Genomic DNA, 19,839 nt, shown 5'->3' on the forward strand with positions numbered 1-19,839 from the left:
TTGGAGTGCCAGGAGTAAGAGAATTAAAATCATTCTTGGATTTTTGATTTTCAGAGAGAGAAATGTCAAAAATGTCAACCGCCCCTACCCTATCAGGATAAACCATGTTTTTTTTGGCTCGCCAAGTTAGCTGGGGAAAAATTGCACAATTTTTCTTTTCTTCTTTTTTATCGTTTTTGAAAAGGAGGACCTTGAAAATTTCTAAAACATCCCAAAGGAGGAGCGCCTTTTCACATCGGTTTCATTTTTTGATAGCACACTTAATCCTGTGATGTTGCATACTCCAACGATTGAAAGCGCCCCGCTTGACAACTTTAAAGTCAGCAAATTATTGCTCTTACTTGGCCAAATAAAGGAATTAAAGTTGATACCTTTAATTTCCTTAAACTATAGGGTATTTAGAAGATAACAGTTTCTGGAATTTTCATTTTTCGCGCTTCCTCAAATTTGCTGCCACGTTGAATTTTCCGAAATTTTATTTTGAAACAATGCATCCAAACTTGCGACAACGTCAGTTGTTTTTCCTTTTCCTAAAAGGCACTTTTCAAACTTTTCATTCATGATTTGTTTTTGTTTTTTCGGTAATTTGGAGCTCAACGGCGATTTTCTGATAAGTGGTCAATTTAAAATTTTGACCGGCTGCAACTCTTGAACAAGTGAACCAATTTTAATTTTTTTTGCGCCATTTTCCCTGTCTTTTTAAGTTCTTTTTAAGCATGTCTAAAAAAATGGGGGTTGCTAATTGAATTTTTAAAAATGACCCCCTGAGGCCCCCCAAGGGAGTCCACCAAAAAAACCCCCCCATCGAAAAATTTCCCTTTTTGCATAATGAAGAATGCCACAAACCGCGACCTTCTATCTTTTTTTTTTCAAAAATTATACCCACTTTTCGGTTACTTTACGGACACCCAGTATGATTGACTGTAAGAAAAAAACTGGGGGTGGGGTTCCCATCGCTGTTAATAAACAATACTTAAGCTCACTCTTGTTTTCAGAAGCCACTGTTTTTGAACAGCTTTTCGTTGTCATTAAAATTTGCAAAAGAGAACTGTTGTTGAGTTATGCCTACTTTCGCCCCGCATCAGATTGTTCTTGTTATACTCATCATATTGATATTTTCAACACTCTTATTAATAAGTGTCTTTGTGATGATATACTGGTTACCGGAGATTTTAACTTTCCTTATATTGAATGGTTCCTGGCTGATCATTATTTGTTTTTAAGTGGTTCAATATCTAGCCTTAATGTAAGGGCTGCAGCTAACGCAGTTTGTAATTTTGCCAATTCTCACAATCTACACCAAATTAACAAATTCAAGAATCTCTGTGGTAATATCCTAGATTTATTTTTCTCTAATTTCGATTCCTATAATATTGATCTTTGTTTAAATCCTCTGATACCCTCTGACATTTATCATGATGCCTTAGTTATAAGCTTTGAAATTCCTCACAACACAAAACTTCACTATGAGTTCCAATCGTTCAATTTTTTTAGAGGGGACTTCAAACAAATTAATATTGCTACCAAATTTACTGACTGGCAGGGTATCTTTTCTAAAAATTCTGGCTCTATTGATACCTTGCTTAATGTCTTTATGAAAGAGATATCTGTCATTATAAGCCTTTTCGTCCCGTTAAAAACTTATAAAACAACGCCGTTTCCTGCCTGGTTCTCATGGGATCTGGAACACGCTATTACCACTAAGAAAAAACTGCACAAAATTTATGTTCAATCTAGACCCGAGTATGACTTCCTGAAATTTAAAGAACAAAGATCCCTGGTTAAACGTATTCATACTGAAGAATTTAAGAAATTTGTCCATGAAATTGAATGTAATGTCAAGTCAGATCCTAAAAGTTTCTTTGGATTTGTTAATAAATCAAAAACTTGTAACAATATCCCTTCTGACATGCATCTTAATAATGAGAAAGCTGATACAGGTTAAGGTATTGCTAACCTCTTTGCAAAGATTTTTGCCTCTGTATACAATAATAATTCCTTAGATAACTTTAACAAATATTTCTCAGATGATTCTCTTAGTTCAATTCAGGTTTCTATTGCTGAAGTGCGTGGGTCTCTTGAAAGTATCAAAGTTGATGCATCTGCTGGTCCTGATGGGCTACACCCTTTTTTTGTCAAGTCATGCTCTGGAACTATATTATTCCCTCTTTACTTCTTATTCAATGAGTCACTGCACACAGGCTCATTTCCTTCTAGTTGGCGTCAAAGCCATGTTGTTCCTTTTCATAAAAATTCGGGTGATAAAGCTGATGTTCGAAATTATGGACCTATCTGTGTCCAAAATGTTTTAGCTAAATTATTGGATTCTCTTGTATGTAAGAAAGCCTCTTCTTATTTATTTCCTTACATCATCCAAGAACAACATGGCTTCGTGCCAAAGCGTTCTACTGTTTCTAACTTGGCAGTGCTAGTACATAATATTACTGATAATTTTGCCCAAGGCCATGAAACTCATGTAATTTATACTGATCTATGTAAAGCGTTTGACACTGTCTATGTCCGAAGGCTTCTTTCCAAATTAAAAGCTTATGGTCTGATGGGTTCTATTTTGGATTGGTTCCGCTCTGCTCTAACAGACAGAAGACAGGGTGTCAAGATCAACAACTTTCTTTCTAATGAATTTCTTGCTCCTTCTGGCGTTGGGCAAGGATCTCATATGAAAGCTTTTTTATTTATAGTATACATCAATGATGTTGGTTCTGTTATTCGATTTTGTAAATTTTTGCTTTTTGCTGATGACTTTAAGCTTTATAGATCTGTTCTTTCCCTACAAGACTTATATTTCATTCAGTCAGATATTATTAGTGTTACACTTTGGTTTCTTATAAATGGTTTGTCCTTTAATGTTGATAAATGTGGCTTCATGGTGTTCTGTGGAGGGTCACCTCTCTTTGAGACTTATTCCTATCATATTAATAATGAAGCCATTTCCCGTCTTGATAATGTGAAAGATCTTGGAGTTATTTTTGATCCTGATTTACTTTTAGATGTCCATGTTGATTTTATTGTTGGTAAAGCTTATAGAAAATTCTACTTTTTTAGAAGAGCTGCCTCGCCTTTCCAGGATGCTCAGTCTCTTCTCTCTTTGTTTAAGTTTTTAGTGCTACTAATTTTAACTTATACTTCTCCTATTTGGTTCCCTCATACTTCCCATAACATTTGTAAACTTGCAAAAGTTCGCCACAGTTTTTTAAAGTTTGCATCCGATCGCACTAATAGCTCCTTAGGAATCCATGATCAGTTTTATGGAGATATTGCTAGACATCTGAACTTATGCTCCCTAGTCTCTAGATGGCGTTATTATGATCTCATGTTTTTGTTTAAACTTGTTAATAATTTTATTGATTCTCCTATTCTTCTTAGCTACATTCATTTTCATGTTTCTCCGAGATCTTTGCGAAAGGAGGAGTAACGTTTTGGGCCTTTCCCGGCCCCACCTGGATTTTGCTAAATGTTTCATATTTTCAAAGTACTAGTCTTAGGTAGACTCTGTGTCAAATATTAGACCGAACGGAGCCCATGCAAGGGCGCAGCAGCGCCTCAAACCCAAAATCCTGGAATCAAAAAACAATTATTTTCGTCGACTTTTTCGACTGTTATCACTCTTCCAGCACATGATTCTTATGTATTTTTTTGCGTACTTTTTGTTTCTGGCCTTTTTAAAGGCCTCCGATAAATTTTAAGGGGCCTTATGGCCTATTGTTGCCATTTTTGGCCCATTTTTAGGGATTTTTTCCATTTAACACATTCAAAACTCAATTTAATCCTAAAATTGTGTACATTTTTGAAAAGTACGTAAAAAAATGAATAAAAAATGTTCAGTAAAATTTTTTCCTATGTTGTCAAATTTCCGAGAAAATTGGTCCCAAAGTGTCAAAAACGGCAAAAAATCGATAAATCGCCGCGTCTAAGGTTCAAGAAAGTGGAGTACATTTTTCATACTGTACCAGATAACAGCTCTTATCCATCCATACAACATGTTAAAATATCATAGTTGTACCTGGATTCCCACGATGTGAAAATTGACCGAGATGTCGATTTTTGCGGCCTTTTTATACTTGAAGGTAGCTTTTTTGAATGTTTTTCGACCTTAGTCACCCTCTATGGGTGTGTACTATATGTATTTTTCTACGTACTTTTCATATCTGGCCATAAAAATGGCTTCCTGTGAATTTTAAAAGGCCTAACGGTCCATTGTTGCCCATTTTCACCAATTTTTAGGGGTTTTTTTCAAGTTTACGTGTGTGAAACTTAATTCAATCTAGAAACCGTGTACAATTTCGGAAAGAACGTAAAAAAATACATAAAAATGTGATTTGTACCTTTTCCCTACGTTGCCAAATTTTCGAGAAAAATCGTCCTGAAGCGCCAAAAATGCCAAAAATTGGATTAATCATCACGTCGAAGGTTCCAAGAAGTGAATTATGACATTCATGTGGATCGTCGGACACTTTCTCCACGCATTTTCTGTTGTTCGGTATATTTGGCCTGTAGTAAGCATCTTCAGAACCAAGGATTATCTCGAGGTTACAGGAATAAAGAGGTGAACTGGAGTGAAGGATAAAGTAAAAGCACCTTGAGGGCCCGTTTTGTCACGTTCATCTGCGCCATTACATGTTCCTTGAGATGCATTGCAATTTTCTATTTTCGATACGTTATTTGTAGTGAAAGAAAACTTGAAATTCACTTCTTGGAACCTTCGACGTGATGATTAATCCAATTTTTGGCATTTTTGGCGCTTCAGGACGATTTTTCTCGAAAATTTGGCAACGTAGGGAAAAGGTACAAATCACATTTTTATGTATTTTTTTACGTTCTTTCCGAAATTGTACACGGTTTCTAGATTAAATTAAGTTTCACACACGTAAACTTGAAAAAACAACTAAAAATTGGTGAAAATTGGCAACAATGGACCGTTAGGCCTTTTAAAATTCACAGGAAGCCATTTTTATGGCCAGATATGAAAAGTACGTAGAAAAATACATATAGTACACACCCATAGAGGGTGACTAAGGTCGAAAAACATTCAAAAAAGCTACCTTCAAGTATAAAAAGGCCGCTAAAATCGACATCTCAGTCAATTTTCACATCGTGGGAATCCAGGTACAACTATGATATTTTAACATGTTGTATGGATGGATAAGAGCTGTTATCTGGTACAGTATGAAAAATGTACTCCACTTTCTTGAACCTTAGACGCGGCGATTTATCGATTTTTTGCCGTTTTTGACACTTTGGGACCAATTTTCTCGGAAATTTGACAACATAGGAAAAAATTTTACTGAACATTTTTTATTCATTTTTTTACGTACTTTTCAAAAATGTACACAATTTTAGGATTAAATTGAGTTTTGAATGTGTTAAATGGAAAAAATCCCTAAAAATGGGCCAAAAATGGCAACAATAGGCCATAAGGCCCCTTAAAATTTATCGGAGGCCTTTAAAAAGGCCAGAAACAAAAAGTACGCAAAAAAATACATAAGAATCATGTGCTGGAAGAGTGATAACAGTCGAAAAAGTCGACGAAAATAATTGTTTTTTGATTCCAGGATTTTGGGTTTGAGGCGCTGCTGCGCCCTTGCATGGGCTCCGTTCGGTCTAATATTTGACACAGAGTCTACCTAAGACTAGTACTTTGAAAATATGAAACATTTAGCAAAATCCAGGTGGGGCCGGAAAAGGCCCAAAACGTTACTCCTCCTTTAATTCGTCTATTTGTTATCCCCTCACATATTGTCATCTGGAAGCATAGATCTGTTATTCCCAGAATTTCAGATTTTGCAAATAGCCGTACGGAATGGATCCAATTTTATGGCTGAAGTATCTCAAATTTTCAGTCTTTGGTGAAAGAATGAGTTCTAGTTATTTATTAGTCACACTCTCTTTGCCCGTTCTGTTGTATATTTTGTTGCCTTTGTTTTTATTTAAGTTTTATGTAATTGGGACTTGTCCCGTTGAAATTGAAATAAATAAATAAATAAATAAATAAACCATCATTCGGAATATCAACGTAATTAAATTGTGAGTAAAGTTGAAGAAAATTGAAAGTTGAGAATAATTGACCGGCATTTCCTTTATTTTCGTCCATGTGAAGGCCGGTCCGAAAAACACCCATCAGTAAAAGTTGTAGATCGTTGTATTAGTGTTGATTTGGTACCTATATTACCTCATAGGTTCACCTTTAAAATTGAGGGAGCTAAAGGGCAAAAACGGAGCGGATCGACGCGCGGCCGCCTGTGTTTTGAATCGTAAACTGGCGATATTAGGTGGCACATGATGGCAGTGATGGTTAATTCAACTTTGCTCGTCTACTTACGACCAAAGTTAATCATTTCCATTATAAAGGCTCTTTTCTATGAAGCGCCATGATTGGCAGTTTTCGATTTATTTTTTAAATGTTCACTAATTTGTCCTGGCGGCCATTCTAGTAATACTTTAGGCTTTTTGGACGATTTTTTAAACCTCCGCCCCTTGTAAAGCAACAGTGCAACTACTTTTCAATCCCCTTTTAAATCAAGTAACTGCCCTAATCTCCCCCCCCCCCCCAATATTCCAGAAAATGACAGAGAAAGTGTGAAAACTGGCCGACTTTTGGTTTGTATTCAAAATTATTATTTTTCTTTGAAGTGGGAGGCTCACGTAAAACTTGACTTGATTCCCGTCCCCTTTCGTAAGACCCCATGAGCCAAACCTAGACCTTACTTTTTTTAACTCATGCGTTTTCTATAAAGAGTTTCGTAACTGTGTGAGGCTCTCGTAGTACTTATCTTGTGATCTCTCACGCTACGTAAGACCCCGTGAGCCAAACTTAGGCCTTACCCCCCCCCCCCTCTTTTTGAGTAGCTTAAGCAAGGTTTTTTGTGTAGGGTAATGTTTCAGGCTTGCGCTCTTCAGCGTGTAAGTTACGCAACTCACCAAGCACGGGCCTGCCTGCAGACTTTATCTCTGAACTCACCTTAATACCCCACAAGGCTCGATGAGGGGACTCCATTTCAAAATATCAGGAGGCGACTGGGCCCTCAGATCCGAGGGCTCTTCCTTAGTGCGGCCCTTCATTTACGCCTTTGCTGTAGACTCATTCAAATTTTTAAAACATAATAAAAATCGCCTTTAGTCCTCATTTCTGAGTTCAGATAAAACCTCTGTGTTGTGCGGACCTCTCTCACTGAAACGCTCTCTTATCAGCAGATTTAATCTGATAAACCCAGTGCAGCTCAATCATTACAGTGTTGAACATTTACAAACTTAAATGGGCATTATGCCATAAGCTCCTAATACAAACTGTTGCCACACTCGGGGTGGCAACAAGTGAATCAGGTGATAATGCCTAAAACTAAGATGTCAAAACAACAACCACACCCTACCTCTGCCAACGAGAAGGACATAAACACAAATGAAGAGGTAACAAATTCCTTTTCAAACGATGAAATATCGGCTGTTTCAGCTATAGTAAACCTAAAACAAAGTTGTAATCATCAATTTATCCCTTCAAATGAAGAAGATAGAATACATATTCTATCACTTAAAAGTGCCGCAGCTCAAGTTGTTAACATTTTCGAAACTCTCAAATCAGAAAATGATAACAGAAAAAGGGAAAATGATAGCATTAAAGCAGAAAATGATAGTTTTAAAAAAACTATCCAAAATCTCTCACAAAGATTAAACGCTCTGGAAAACCAAGCCTCGAACAGCCCAGCTAAGATAAGATCTAAAACAACAAAGATAGTCAAATCCTTAGCAGAAAATGTCCAACCTAATGAGGAAAATACAACCTCCTCAGGCAAATTCGACATTTTAGCAGAAAAATTAGCTGATGAAGAAGATAACATGTCTGTCGAAGAAGAAAATTCGTCAAGCCTAGATTCTGAAGAGAAGATAGTTAAGCAAGAGACCAGCTGGATTACAGTGGACTACAACAAGAAAAAAACTAAGAAGAAACGAACAAAACCAACCTCCCCCTCCTCAACTTCCGAAGACGAGATCTCTGATCCGGAATACAGAAGCAGGAGAAAAATCTTCAAGAAGATAAACAACCAGGCCTCCAAAATAACCAAGGAAAATGGACAAATCAACAACTCCGGCTCCAATATAGATAAGTCTTCTAATTCAAATAACTCTGTAAATACCACAAACCCTAAAAATAACAAAACTGAATCTGATAACACTAAAACAAAAACCTTACCCCCTCCCCCTATAAAAATTATTGGAATCAAATCTTTTGAAAACCTGCAAAAAATTCTTAAAGTCGCATCTGAGAAAGAAGAATATATGATTCGCTTTCTTGGAGACGACATGTGGAAGATAAACCCTCAAACTGAAACAGCTTTCAAAAATATCAGAGAAAATTTGAATAAAAATAATATCCAATGGTATACACATGCTGATAAAAATAATAGAAATATAAAAGTTATGTGTAGAGGACTCCCAACATCCCTAAATCCCGATGAAATAGTTCAAGATCTAAAGGAAAAAAACTTCAAAATCATTTCAGCAGTTTGTATGCAAAAAAGAATAGAAATTAAAAATAAAATAACTGAAAATACAGAAAATAAAGATAATCCTTCCGAACCTAAAAACACAGATAACAACCCCCCTCAAAAAATAATTAAAAAATACGAATACATAAAAATTCCTCTTTATCAACTAGACTTTGATCACAATGAATCAGCTGAAAAAATCTATAATATTAAAGCAATTTTGCACACAATCGTAAAAATAGAACCCATTAAAATTAACCCCAAAATCATCCCTCAATGCAAACGGTGCTGTGGATATTTCCATACAGCAAACTTTTGCCAAAAAAGCCCTCGCTGCGTAAAATGCGCTGGCAAACATTATTCTCATGAATGTGAGCATAAAGGGATGATTGCAAATCCTAAATGCGCAATCTGCGGCAACATCGGACACCCAGCAAGCTATAGAGGCTGCCCTGTAGCAAAAGAACTACAGAATACCAGAAAAAAGCAACTAAAAATGAAAAAACAAAATTCAACCTCAGCTCATACAACTAAAACAGTCATAAAAAATTCCCAACCAAAAAAACTGGAAAAAACTTTTGCTCAAGCAACCCAAGGAAACGCTAATCCTTCAGAGAAATTAATAGAAACGCTCTTAAAAACAATAGAGAGCTTAAACGAACAAATTATATCCTTAAATAACAAAATTAGCAAAATGGAAACCTCAGGCAGGAGATGAAAGATTCCTTTTCTATATCTTCATTATCTTATATGTCTTTTCTCATTTTGTCTTATTATTATGTCTTTTGTAATCAACAATATGAATGTCTTTTCAAACACTAATATTGATAATTTATCGATTACAGATCTAAATGACGACATTGACTTTACTGATGTAATCAAGTTAAAAGCACGTGCCAAAACGGAAGCTTTGACAATAATAGCTTGGAATTGCGGAGGACTGACACGGACAAAGGCCGAGGAACTCAACGTGACGCTAAGAGACTTCGGTGTGGACATCGTCCTCATATCGGAAACATGGTTCACCAAAAACGATTTTAAAAGATATTTCGAAGGGTATAAAATGTACAACTCTTTCCATCCCTCCAACAAAAAAAGAGGAGGATCATCAATCTTAATTAAAAACAACATAGAGCATAATTTAATCAAAATCATTCAAACAGATATCTTCCAATCAGTAGTAATCAAACTGCCATCTGCTATTGGAGACTTTAATTTAGCATCAATATACGCTCCACCAAATAACATAATCACCACCGCAAATTTCCTAGAACTCTTCAGAGAACTAGGACAATCTTTTTTAATAGGCGGTGACTTTAATTCAAAAAACCCTATCTGGGGGTCTAGACTGACAAACCCCAAAGGTAAAAATCTTTTTGAAGCTGTCAAAAAAATAAACGGTAATTTCATTTCACCTGGTAAACCCACCAATTTTCCATATAATCAGAGTCACAAGCCCGACATCATAGACTTTTTTATATTTAAAAACCTAAATCTCATAAACAAAACAGTTTGTGATACTCTCCATTCCCCAATAGTTGGACATGCAAAAATTAATCTAACTATTCATATGAACCCTATACTTATCAACAAACCTCCAGCAATCTGTTCCAGGAAAACAAACTGGACCAAATTTAGAGAAGACCTAGAAAAATTAATTTTCAACAATATTAAAATAGACACTCCAGCAAAAATTGATGAAGAGACAGAAAAGCTGGTGGAGCAAATCCAACATTGTGCAAAAATTAATACTCCAATAGCCATCAATGAAATTAGACCATACAAAATTCCTAAAAATCTTTTAAATCTAATTCGTTCAAAGAGAAAAATACAAAGAAAATACTCATATACCCAAGATCCTGAAGACAAAGCCCACTTTAACAGGTTGAACAAATTAGTTAGAAAACATACTCAATCTTTTTTAAATAACAAATTCGAAAGATTTTTGTTGTCATTATCTGATAAAAAAGATAAAGACTACACGCTCTGGGCCGCAACTAAATACCTTAAAAGACCAAAACAACTCAATTTTCCTATCAAAAAGAAAGATGGAACATGGGCTGAAACAGATAAAGATAAAGCAGAAATTCTAGCAGACCATTTCGAAAACACTTTTAAACCTCATAATTTCGCAGAAATTGAGGGTGAACATGAATCTGAAAATGTGGGTGATGAGTCACCACCGAAGTCCAAAAAGGTCAAGAAAATACCGCCATCAAAAATCAAAACTATAACTCCCTCAGAAATTAAAAGAGAAATTCAGGGCAAAATAAAAATAAAGAAAGCACCCGGTTTTGATAGAATTTCAGGGTTACTTCTTAAAAACTTACCGAATAAAGCCATCATGAAACTGGTCTGCATATTTAATGCAGTTATAAAAATAAAATATATACCTCAGCAATGGAAAATCGCAGAGATTTTCGTACTACTTAAGCCAGATAAATCCCCCGCAGAAACTAGCTCTTATAGACCAATTTCTCTACTTCCAGTTATAAGTAAATTATTTGAAAAATTATACATAAAAAGACTTAACGAAATAGTAGGTAAAAAACACCTAATAATAGATGCTCAATTCGGTTTCAGAGCTAAACATTCGACCATTGAGCAGCTGCACAGAGTCACCAGTTACATAGAAAATGCTCTAGAAAAGGGTAAATTTTGTGTGGCGGTTTTTCTTGACGTAGCGCAAGCGTTTGATAGAGTCTGGCATGAGCGTCTCGTCGAGAAACTATTTAAGATACTCCCATGTAATCACGTGGAACTCTTATCTTCATTTTTAGAAGGAAGACAATTCAGAATAAGATATGAAAATGCCATTTCCAGCTTAAGACCAATAGGAGCGGGAGTTCCACAGGGTTCCTGTCTATCCCCCCTCCTCTATTCTCTCTTTACATCGGACATCCCACAGCCGAGAGGAGAAGGGAAGATGGGAATCTATGCCGACGATACGCTCGTGATGGATTCATCCAAGAGTTATAGGGAGGCACGACAAAATGTCCAATTACATCTAAATAAAATTGATAGATGGACAACAAACGATAAAATAAAACTCAATGCTACAAAATCCATTGAAGTAGTTTTTACAAATAGAAAATTCATCCACAAACCCCTACACTTGGGAGAAAATATAATTCCAAGGGAAAAAGTTTCTAAATATTTGGGATTACACCTGGATTCCAAGCTCAGATGGAAAGAACATATTAAAAAAAAAGTAGCACAAGTAAAACTCAAATTTCTAAACATGTTTTGGCTACTTGGGAAAAAATCAAAATTGGATTTAAGGTTAAAACTTTTACTCTACAAATCGATGTTGAGGCCGATATGGAGCTATGGCTGCCAATTGTGGGGTTGCGCAGCCGTAACAAACCTCAATCAAATCGAAATTATCCAAATGAAAATCTTAAGAAACATTGCTAAAGCACGCTGGTATGAGAGGAACGTAGATATAAGAGCCGACCTCAACATCGATTCAGTAGAGGATTATATCACTAAATTATATACCTCTTATGAAAACCGACTACATAATCACCCAAACCCAGAAGCCCTCGCCTTACTGGAAAAAAGTGAAAATGTGAGAAGACTAAAACGCAGGAAAACCTTTGAGCTTGGAATCCAGGGTTTTTCAAAACTTTTCCCATAATCAACCTCACGTGCCTCCTTATGATCCTTGGACATATCAGGAGTAACTAGGTCTTTGGACGGGTAGCCCGTCGTAACCCAAATAAATCAAAAAGACATTCTTATTCTGTAATAAAAATGTTTTATTATTTCACACACCTGTTATAAATTTAGGTAGTTATTAAGTTAAAATCAATAACAACTTAGTATAATTTAGCCACTAAGATTTAAAATAAGCTGTTAAAAGACTCAAGTAAGTCTAATAGCAATTTCTTGTACATTGTTCTTTATTTTGTGCAAATAAAAAAAAAAAAAAAAAAAAAAAGTCCTCATTTCTGGAGTTGATACTCGCATCTGGTTGTTCATTGAAGCGTGCTAATAAAATTTTGGATAAAAATAATTTTTTGTCCTCCCCATGCCCTAGAAATGGTAAATACACACTTGCGACCGCAATTTCCGCGATTTTATAGATCACTTCAAGTGACTTTGCAAACATGCATAAAATCTGCTTTCGGTAAATTCTATTTTTCGGGGTAGGTACTTTCTATTCTTCTTGGCCTGAACTAGGAAACTGTTTGAGTATCACATAAGTTTCACAAGAGGGGAGGGACAAGGTCTAAGTTCGGCTCACGGGGTCACACTGAAATTTTTAAATGGAATTTTAAAAGCCTCTTTTTCAACTTTGAAAAGTCTTTGAAAATTGAAGGCCCAATTTTTGCCTGGTTACCATTTTATTAAAAATATTAGACGAAAATCACTACAAAGTCGATAAAAATCGTGTTTACGACCTTGATATTAGTACCAACACTGCTTAGCAAAATATTTGCTACAAACTTTTTACGTCTTATAAATAAGCTTTTTAGAAATAACAAAACCCTCATTTTTTCCATGCTTACCAAGCTGGGTTGATAATTAGTGGAAAGTAAAAATGAAGAGATTTAGGCCATATTGAGAAGCTTACACATGGATCAAGAAACCAGACATCTAGAAAACCAATAATTGCTCTTGATTTATTATGAAAATGTTTCCCCAAAAACCGGAAGCAGATTTTATGCATGTTTGCAAAGTCACTTGAAGTAATCTATAAAATCGCGGAAATTGCGGTCGCAAGTGTGTATTTACCATTTCTAGGGCATGGGGAGGACAAAAAATTATTTTTATCCAAAATTTTATTAGCACGCTTCAATGAACAACCAGATGCGAGTATCAACTCCAGAAATGAGGACTAAAGGCGATTTTTATTATGTTTTAAAAATTTGAATGAGTCTACAGCAAAGGCGTAAATGAAGGGCCGCACTGAGGAAGAGCCCTCGGATTTGAGGGCCCAGTCGCCTCCTGATATTTTGAAATGGAGTCCCCTCATCGAGCCTTGTGGGGTATTAAGGTGAGTTCAGAGATAAAGTCTGCAGGCAGGCCCGTGCTTGGTGAGTTGCGTAACTTACACGCTGAAGAGCGCAAGCCTGAAACATTACCCTACACAAAAAACCTTGCTTAAGCTACTCAAAAAGAGGGGGGGGGGTAAGGCCTAAGTTTGGCTCACGGGGTCTTACGTAGCGTGAGAGATCACAAGATAAGTACTACGAGAGCCTCACACAGTTACGAAACTCTTTATAGAAAACGCATGAGTTAAAAAAAGTAAGGTCTAGGTTTGGCTCATGGGGTCTTACGAAAGGGGACGGGAATCAAGTCAAGTTTTACGTGAGCCTCCCACTTCAAAGAAAAATAATAATTTTGAATACAAACCAAAAGTCGGCCAGTTTTCACACTTTCTCTGTCATTTTCTGGAATATTGGGGGGGGGGGGAGATTAGGGCAGTTACTTGATTTAAAAGGGGATTGAAAAGTAGTTGCACTGTTGCTTTACAAGGGGCGGAGGTTTAAAAAATCGTCCAAAAAGCCTAAAGTATTACTAGAATGGCCGCCAGGACAAATTAGTGAACATTTAAAAAATAAATCGAAAACTGCCAATCATGGCGCTTCATAGAAAAGAGCCTTTATAATGGAAATGATTAACTTTGGTCGTAAGTAGACGAGCAAAGTTGAATTAACCATCACTGCCATCATGTGCCACCTAATATCGCCAGTTTACGATTCAAAACACAGGCGGCCGCGCGTCGATCCGCTCCGTTTTTGCCCTTTAGCTCCCTCAATTTTAAAGGTGAACCTATGAGGTAATATAGGTACCAAATCAACACTAATACAACGATCTACAACTTTTACTGATGGGTGTTTTTCGTTCCCGGCCTTCACATGGACGTAAATAAAGGAAATGCCGGTCAATTATTCTCAACTTTCAATTTTCTTCAACTTTACTCACAATTTAATTACGTTGATATTGAAGACGATATTACGTGCGAAGACGGACGTGCGCACACGAACATACGCATGTGAGAACGCACGCTAGCACGCATAAGAGCAAGAACGAGAGCGCTTAAGCATACTAGCAAGAATGAACAAAAACAAGCGCACGAGCACGAACGTAAAGCACGCGCCTGATGTATTCGAATTTGCGTTTTTAGGAGGGGGGGATGAAGTCTTTAGAGGTGATGATCGTTGATCCAGAACACCACCGGTGAAGGTTCACCTTTCAACAATGTATTGGCGACTCCCAAATTGAGCCAATTTTAAGGCCCACGGGCCCACCCTAACCGTGTAAACAGGCCTAAAAGAAGCCTGAAAAAGACGGATGTGACGGTAAGGGTGGAGTAAGAACTGTGTATGATGAGTGGTAGCGGATTAAGTAGGCGCAAAATGCGCAGGGCGGGCACCGGGCAATTGCCGCCCTACATGAGTGCCAGCTGCCAGTGGTATAGAGAATGGTGCGGTGGCGTTTGCAGACGTGGCGTTAGCGGATTCTCATACATTGATGGTGGCGATTTCGGAAAGCGGCGCAAGGCCGTGTTGTTGGCAGATTGGAGAGTTTCGGCGGTGGCGATCGCGGACAGAAGGAAGTAGATGTTTACATATTTGGCCCCCTACCTCTGCACTGTAGACCAGAGAAAAAAATTACAGCGAGACCCTGCTGGATTACTTTCTGTGGACGTTAAATGACTCAAAAAATCTTAAGTAACCGACATGAAGTAGAAAGGTTTGTCGGTCATGAGAGACCTATAAATATTAAGAGGTTGTAGTAATTTTTGGTTTGCAGTAAACCCCCCGAAAAAATAATTAAATAAGTAAATAAACGTTCATTAAAGGAGGTTTGCAAGTATGATTATCCTCTGATCTAAGCGTTGTAAGTTTAACGACATGAAGTAGAAAGACCCGTAGGTTGGTTGGCGATCTTTAGTTGAAAAATATTTTTGTAAGGCCTCCTCAATACTATCATACATGACGATTGACTCCTTCTTTTCCGCACTTTCTGAACATCCCATTTTCACTTTCAGCATGAGAAATTGGTAGTGAATGGCACCAGCTTTTAAAATTTCCACTTTTTTTAATATTGGGCTTTTTCTGTTCCCAGATTATGGTTCAAGTGTGTGGTTTTCTCTATTAGTTCAGACCTTATCTGGTGGCCCATTCTTACCTCTAGTACACTGTGCAGGGGTGGCGGGTAGAATATGTAAGTACCTACCCTTCTGTCCGCAATTGCCACCGCTGAAACTCTCTGATCCACAAACGCCATGGCCCTGCAACATAATTACCCAATCACCACCATCAATGTATTAGAGTCCGCAAACGCCATTGCACCACAGAGAATGGGGCGTGGGCAGTAGAGTCGAAGGTGTAACGAACACACCCAGCGTTATGTGTTATTCGTTACACTAATGATTTTATATTATAAAGTATGATTATGCTTTGCTAACTCTTAAAAAAAAATTACTTTGTTGCCGGATGGGTCAACTCCTTTGCCCTCTTCTTCCACATGGAACCGAAGATTCTCCAACAAAATAACAGAACCACAGGGTGGATCAGCACAAGCTTTTTCTACTTCAGGTCCAACACAGTCATTGAGGAAGAGGATGTCCCTGAAAAAGTAATGAATATCATACAACGGAAAAGAATAGAGCTACCTCAGACATAATCCACACAGTTTTTTCAGTTCTTGGCTATACCACAGGCACTTAGGACTAAATAAGGGCTGTCGCACGGTTTTTCTAAATTTCATTATTGGAAAGTGCATAAAAAATGAGAATGCCTGCATTTTTTCGTTTTTCATGAATCAAATAGGCGAGAAAAGGAATTTCAAAGTCGCCAAAAGATTAACCCCGTCTCAAACCGGAAAATATTGCGTCAACAGATTTTGTGATGTCACAAGAAAAATTGGTCCCTGTGTATCATTTCAATCGCGTTTATTCATTATATTTTTTTGGGTTAAAATTGTAACAAGAAGTAATGTTATAAACGCTTTTCGGTGTTTTTATTGCTCTTTGAAGTAAAAATTTGTATCTTCTTTTTGGAATGAAATAATTTGTTCGTGATTTTAATCATAAGGCGGCCATGTTGCATTGGATTCAAGGTGGTTGAAACCATAGGTCTAGCATAAGATTCATGCAAAAAGTAAAAAGAAATTTGCATCACTAAGGCTTTTAGACCGTATAAAATGGGATGTCGATTTCAAGTATAACCAACAGGAAGAGGATTGTCCTGTCGGTTATGTAATCGACAGAAGATTTTACTGTATAGAAGTATTTGTCAAGATAATATCTCATACTTTTTTGCATGTGTCAATGCAAGGTCACAAGTTGAAAAGATTTTCATCAACAATTGTATTCTTTTTCAATTTAATTGTCGTATATCTTTAAAAACGGTAAAAACTAAACTGGCAACTTCACTATTTCCACTAATATAAAATCACCCTTACAAAGAGTGAGGCAGAGAATCTGTCAACTTGATTCTTGCATTTACTTTCATCACTGAACTGAAGACAGCTGATCTGACTTAAAGAACCTACATGTATGAGAAGGTATGGACATGTCAGTAATTTTGGAGGGAAGGTCATGCAGCTTATATGACCTATGAGGGCATCCAATCTAAAGACTCAAAATTTCTGAAATGATATATTCATACATTTGTTACAACCCGTTGTTGGTAAAGCACGTATTTGACGTAGGCCTTGTCTCCACGGGACGATTTCATGGGATTTGTCCCAAGTTCAAATCGCAGGAATGAAACTTCTGGGATTTTTCCCAGTTACCGTCTCCACGGGACGGGGTTCTTTGTAGTCCTGCGACTAATTTGCGCGGGAAGATAAAGTAGTTAAAGTCGAGTATTTAACCGGGATTATAATAATAGATGCACTCAATTGACAATTAGACACATTATTTTAACTAAACAAACATTAACAATGTAGTAATGAATAAAATATCACACAATTCGTTTTCACTTCTTCTTCTTCTCTCAGTAGGTCCTAGGGGTACAAGTACCATACTTGGTACTGGGAAAAATATTGATTAACTCAATATTTTTCCCAACTTCGTAAGTGGGATTTTTCCCTCGGACAAATCTCGTGAAACGGCTCGTGGAGACAAGGTCGTAGTTTTTACATAAATTTGCTCATTTTTGCAGAAGGACGCACACTTATGAACATTCTTGGCCATCCATAGTAGACATTTGAATCAGAGGATTGGTGGTGGCATTTATCTGGAGTTTTTCGTGTAAGTATGTTGGTTGCCCTTTTGGGTCCTAAGAGCTCCATAATTTGTCATGTCCATGCCCTGCCATTGAGGTTCTTTAATCTGTCATTCCAAAAGTAGGTTAAATTCTTCGGCATGGTCTCTATTCACGGTTTACTTTAGTAAAACTACTCACAACCTAGTAAAACTACTCACAACCTAGTAAAACCTACTTTGACTGATGTGTCTTTGCAAGCCTGATGCAGTTCTTCAGAATTAAGTTTATCCAAGGTGATCCATAAAAATTAGTGGCTGCAGGCAAAAAAATATTACAAACAGAAGTTATTTTTTCTACAAGTGAGGTGTTCAACGATACTGCAAACATCTAAAACCCTGGGTTTCTATCTCAATGTTCAAGCTTGATAGCGTAAGTACTCGAATGCAGATGGGTGAGGTTCATGATCAAGTTATGGATTTGCTATTGTGTCAGCAGGCTGTCAAATTATCTGCTTCTTTCCAATCAAAGATGCGAGAGAAAAAAAAAGATGGTTGGTTATAATCTTACTTGTTCAGCAATGTCTTTAACTCATCAGCGACAGGTTTTAAGGAGTATTTAGCATTCGGACTTCCATCTGGGCGACCTAAGTGACTCATGAGCACAACACTTTTGACTTGTTTATCCAGGGCATATTTGACAGAGTCAAGAGCTGCAACGATTCTCTGGTTATTAGTGATTTTGCCATCCTTCAAAGGTACATTGAAATCCACCCTGGAATTATGAGAAGTTGTTACGATATAGAACAAAATTAAAAATAGGTGACTTAAACCTCAAAACCGATTTTTCAATGCAGAAAGTCATTTTCGATAAGAAAGACATGCACAGTGTTGCAAAAACTTTACAACACTGCACGGTGTTTAATTGCTGAGTAACTTCCCTCCGTCTTTGTTCTATGTTTCGAATATAAAAATATTGCACCCCTTATTTACCCTATCCTTTTTCTGTAATGAATTGCTCTAACTAACAAGTCTTGCTATCGACAATAGCTCCATTTGGTGACCTCGACGTGATTTACGTACTCGAGGTCTCGAGTCAAAGTGAAAAAATAAAGAATAAAAGTGAAGCTAAAATACTTGTGATGGGGCTAACCTAGAGAGATGAATAAGACGTTATGCTTAGCACTTTAACAAGATCACTTCTCATGCCCCGCCCGTATCTAATTTACCTAAATATGGGTGCGGTGAGCGGTTTTCGCCTCCACTCGACAATATTACCAATGCAGTATCCGGTGCTTTTGCTTCGATTCAATGAATAGGTATGAAAGCAGTATGCGGTCTTTTTGCCTCAAGTCAACAGTAGTGAATGCAGTGAGCGATACTTTCGGTACCATTCAAAACTGAGAGTTTAGAAAACTACACCATAATGAATGCAGTGAGCGGTATTTTCACTTCCATTCTCGATGTGGACTCATAAATTAAGCTTGGATAGAGATAAACATCCAGTGAGCGGTACTTGTGCCTCCATTCATAAGTATCCTTGCAACAATTATTGTATAAATAGAACTGACGGCACGAAAAACCTCGGAAGAAGTTTTTTTTTTTTTTTTTTTTTTTTTTTTTTTTTTTTTTTTACAACTTCAAATAGCCCACAAGGGCTAATCCCACGCTTTAAGTCCCATCCCCCCTCCGTCCCTACTGAACCAGTCCCAGGCAACCATTGTTTGAGACCATCAAACTCGGGTCGCCTGGCCGGGAATCGAACCCAGGACCTCCCGATCATAGAGCAAGCGCTACAACCACTACACCATAGGAGGCCGACAGACAAGACAGTTTGCAAGACGATGGCTTGTATGGACGCACAAGATTTTTGGGACCGAGGCTAATTTATCATGAAAGAGTTGGGTCTTATGAATTAGAACGATGACGAAATTGAACTCCATTTATTCAAGCCTCCGTTCTCGGGCAGCAAGTTGAACACTTAAGACGCTATGACGAACGACTGGTTAACATGCGATAATCATCACTTGGGATGAGAAAGTGGCTTCCTTAAGTAAGATGAGTTGACTTCAATACTGAAACGGTTCGGGAATTGTTACGATGTACTGTATGATAAAGGTGAACAGAGGGTCGCTAATATAATCTTTGAGGCGCTAAGTAGCGAACAGTAGAACA

At 37.2% G+C, this 19,839-nt stretch overlaps 1 protein-coding gene across 1 annotated transcript in view; it reads right to left on the reverse strand.

Moving 5' to 3' along the window:
- Positions 1-19,839, reverse strand: part of Pgk (phosphoglycerate kinase) — an 84,924-nt gene that overhangs the window by 32,047 nt on the left and 33,038 nt on the right. Inside the window, exons 2-3 of the mRNA XM_072296499.1 lie at positions 18,236-18,439; positions 15,939-16,083 (exon numbers count right to left, since the gene is read on the reverse strand). Of these exons, the coding sequence (XP_072152600.1) occupies positions 15,939-16,083; positions 18,236-18,439 (349 nt within the window). The remainder of the gene's footprint in view (positions 1-15,938; positions 16,084-18,235; positions 18,440-19,839) is intronic.

The sequence above is a fragment of the Bemisia tabaci genome, chromosome 2, assembly GCF_918797505.1.
Source record: "Bemisia tabaci chromosome 2, PGI_BMITA_v3".
Classification (NCBI taxonomy): domain Eukaryota; kingdom Metazoa; phylum Arthropoda; class Insecta; order Hemiptera; family Aleyrodidae; genus Bemisia; species Bemisia tabaci.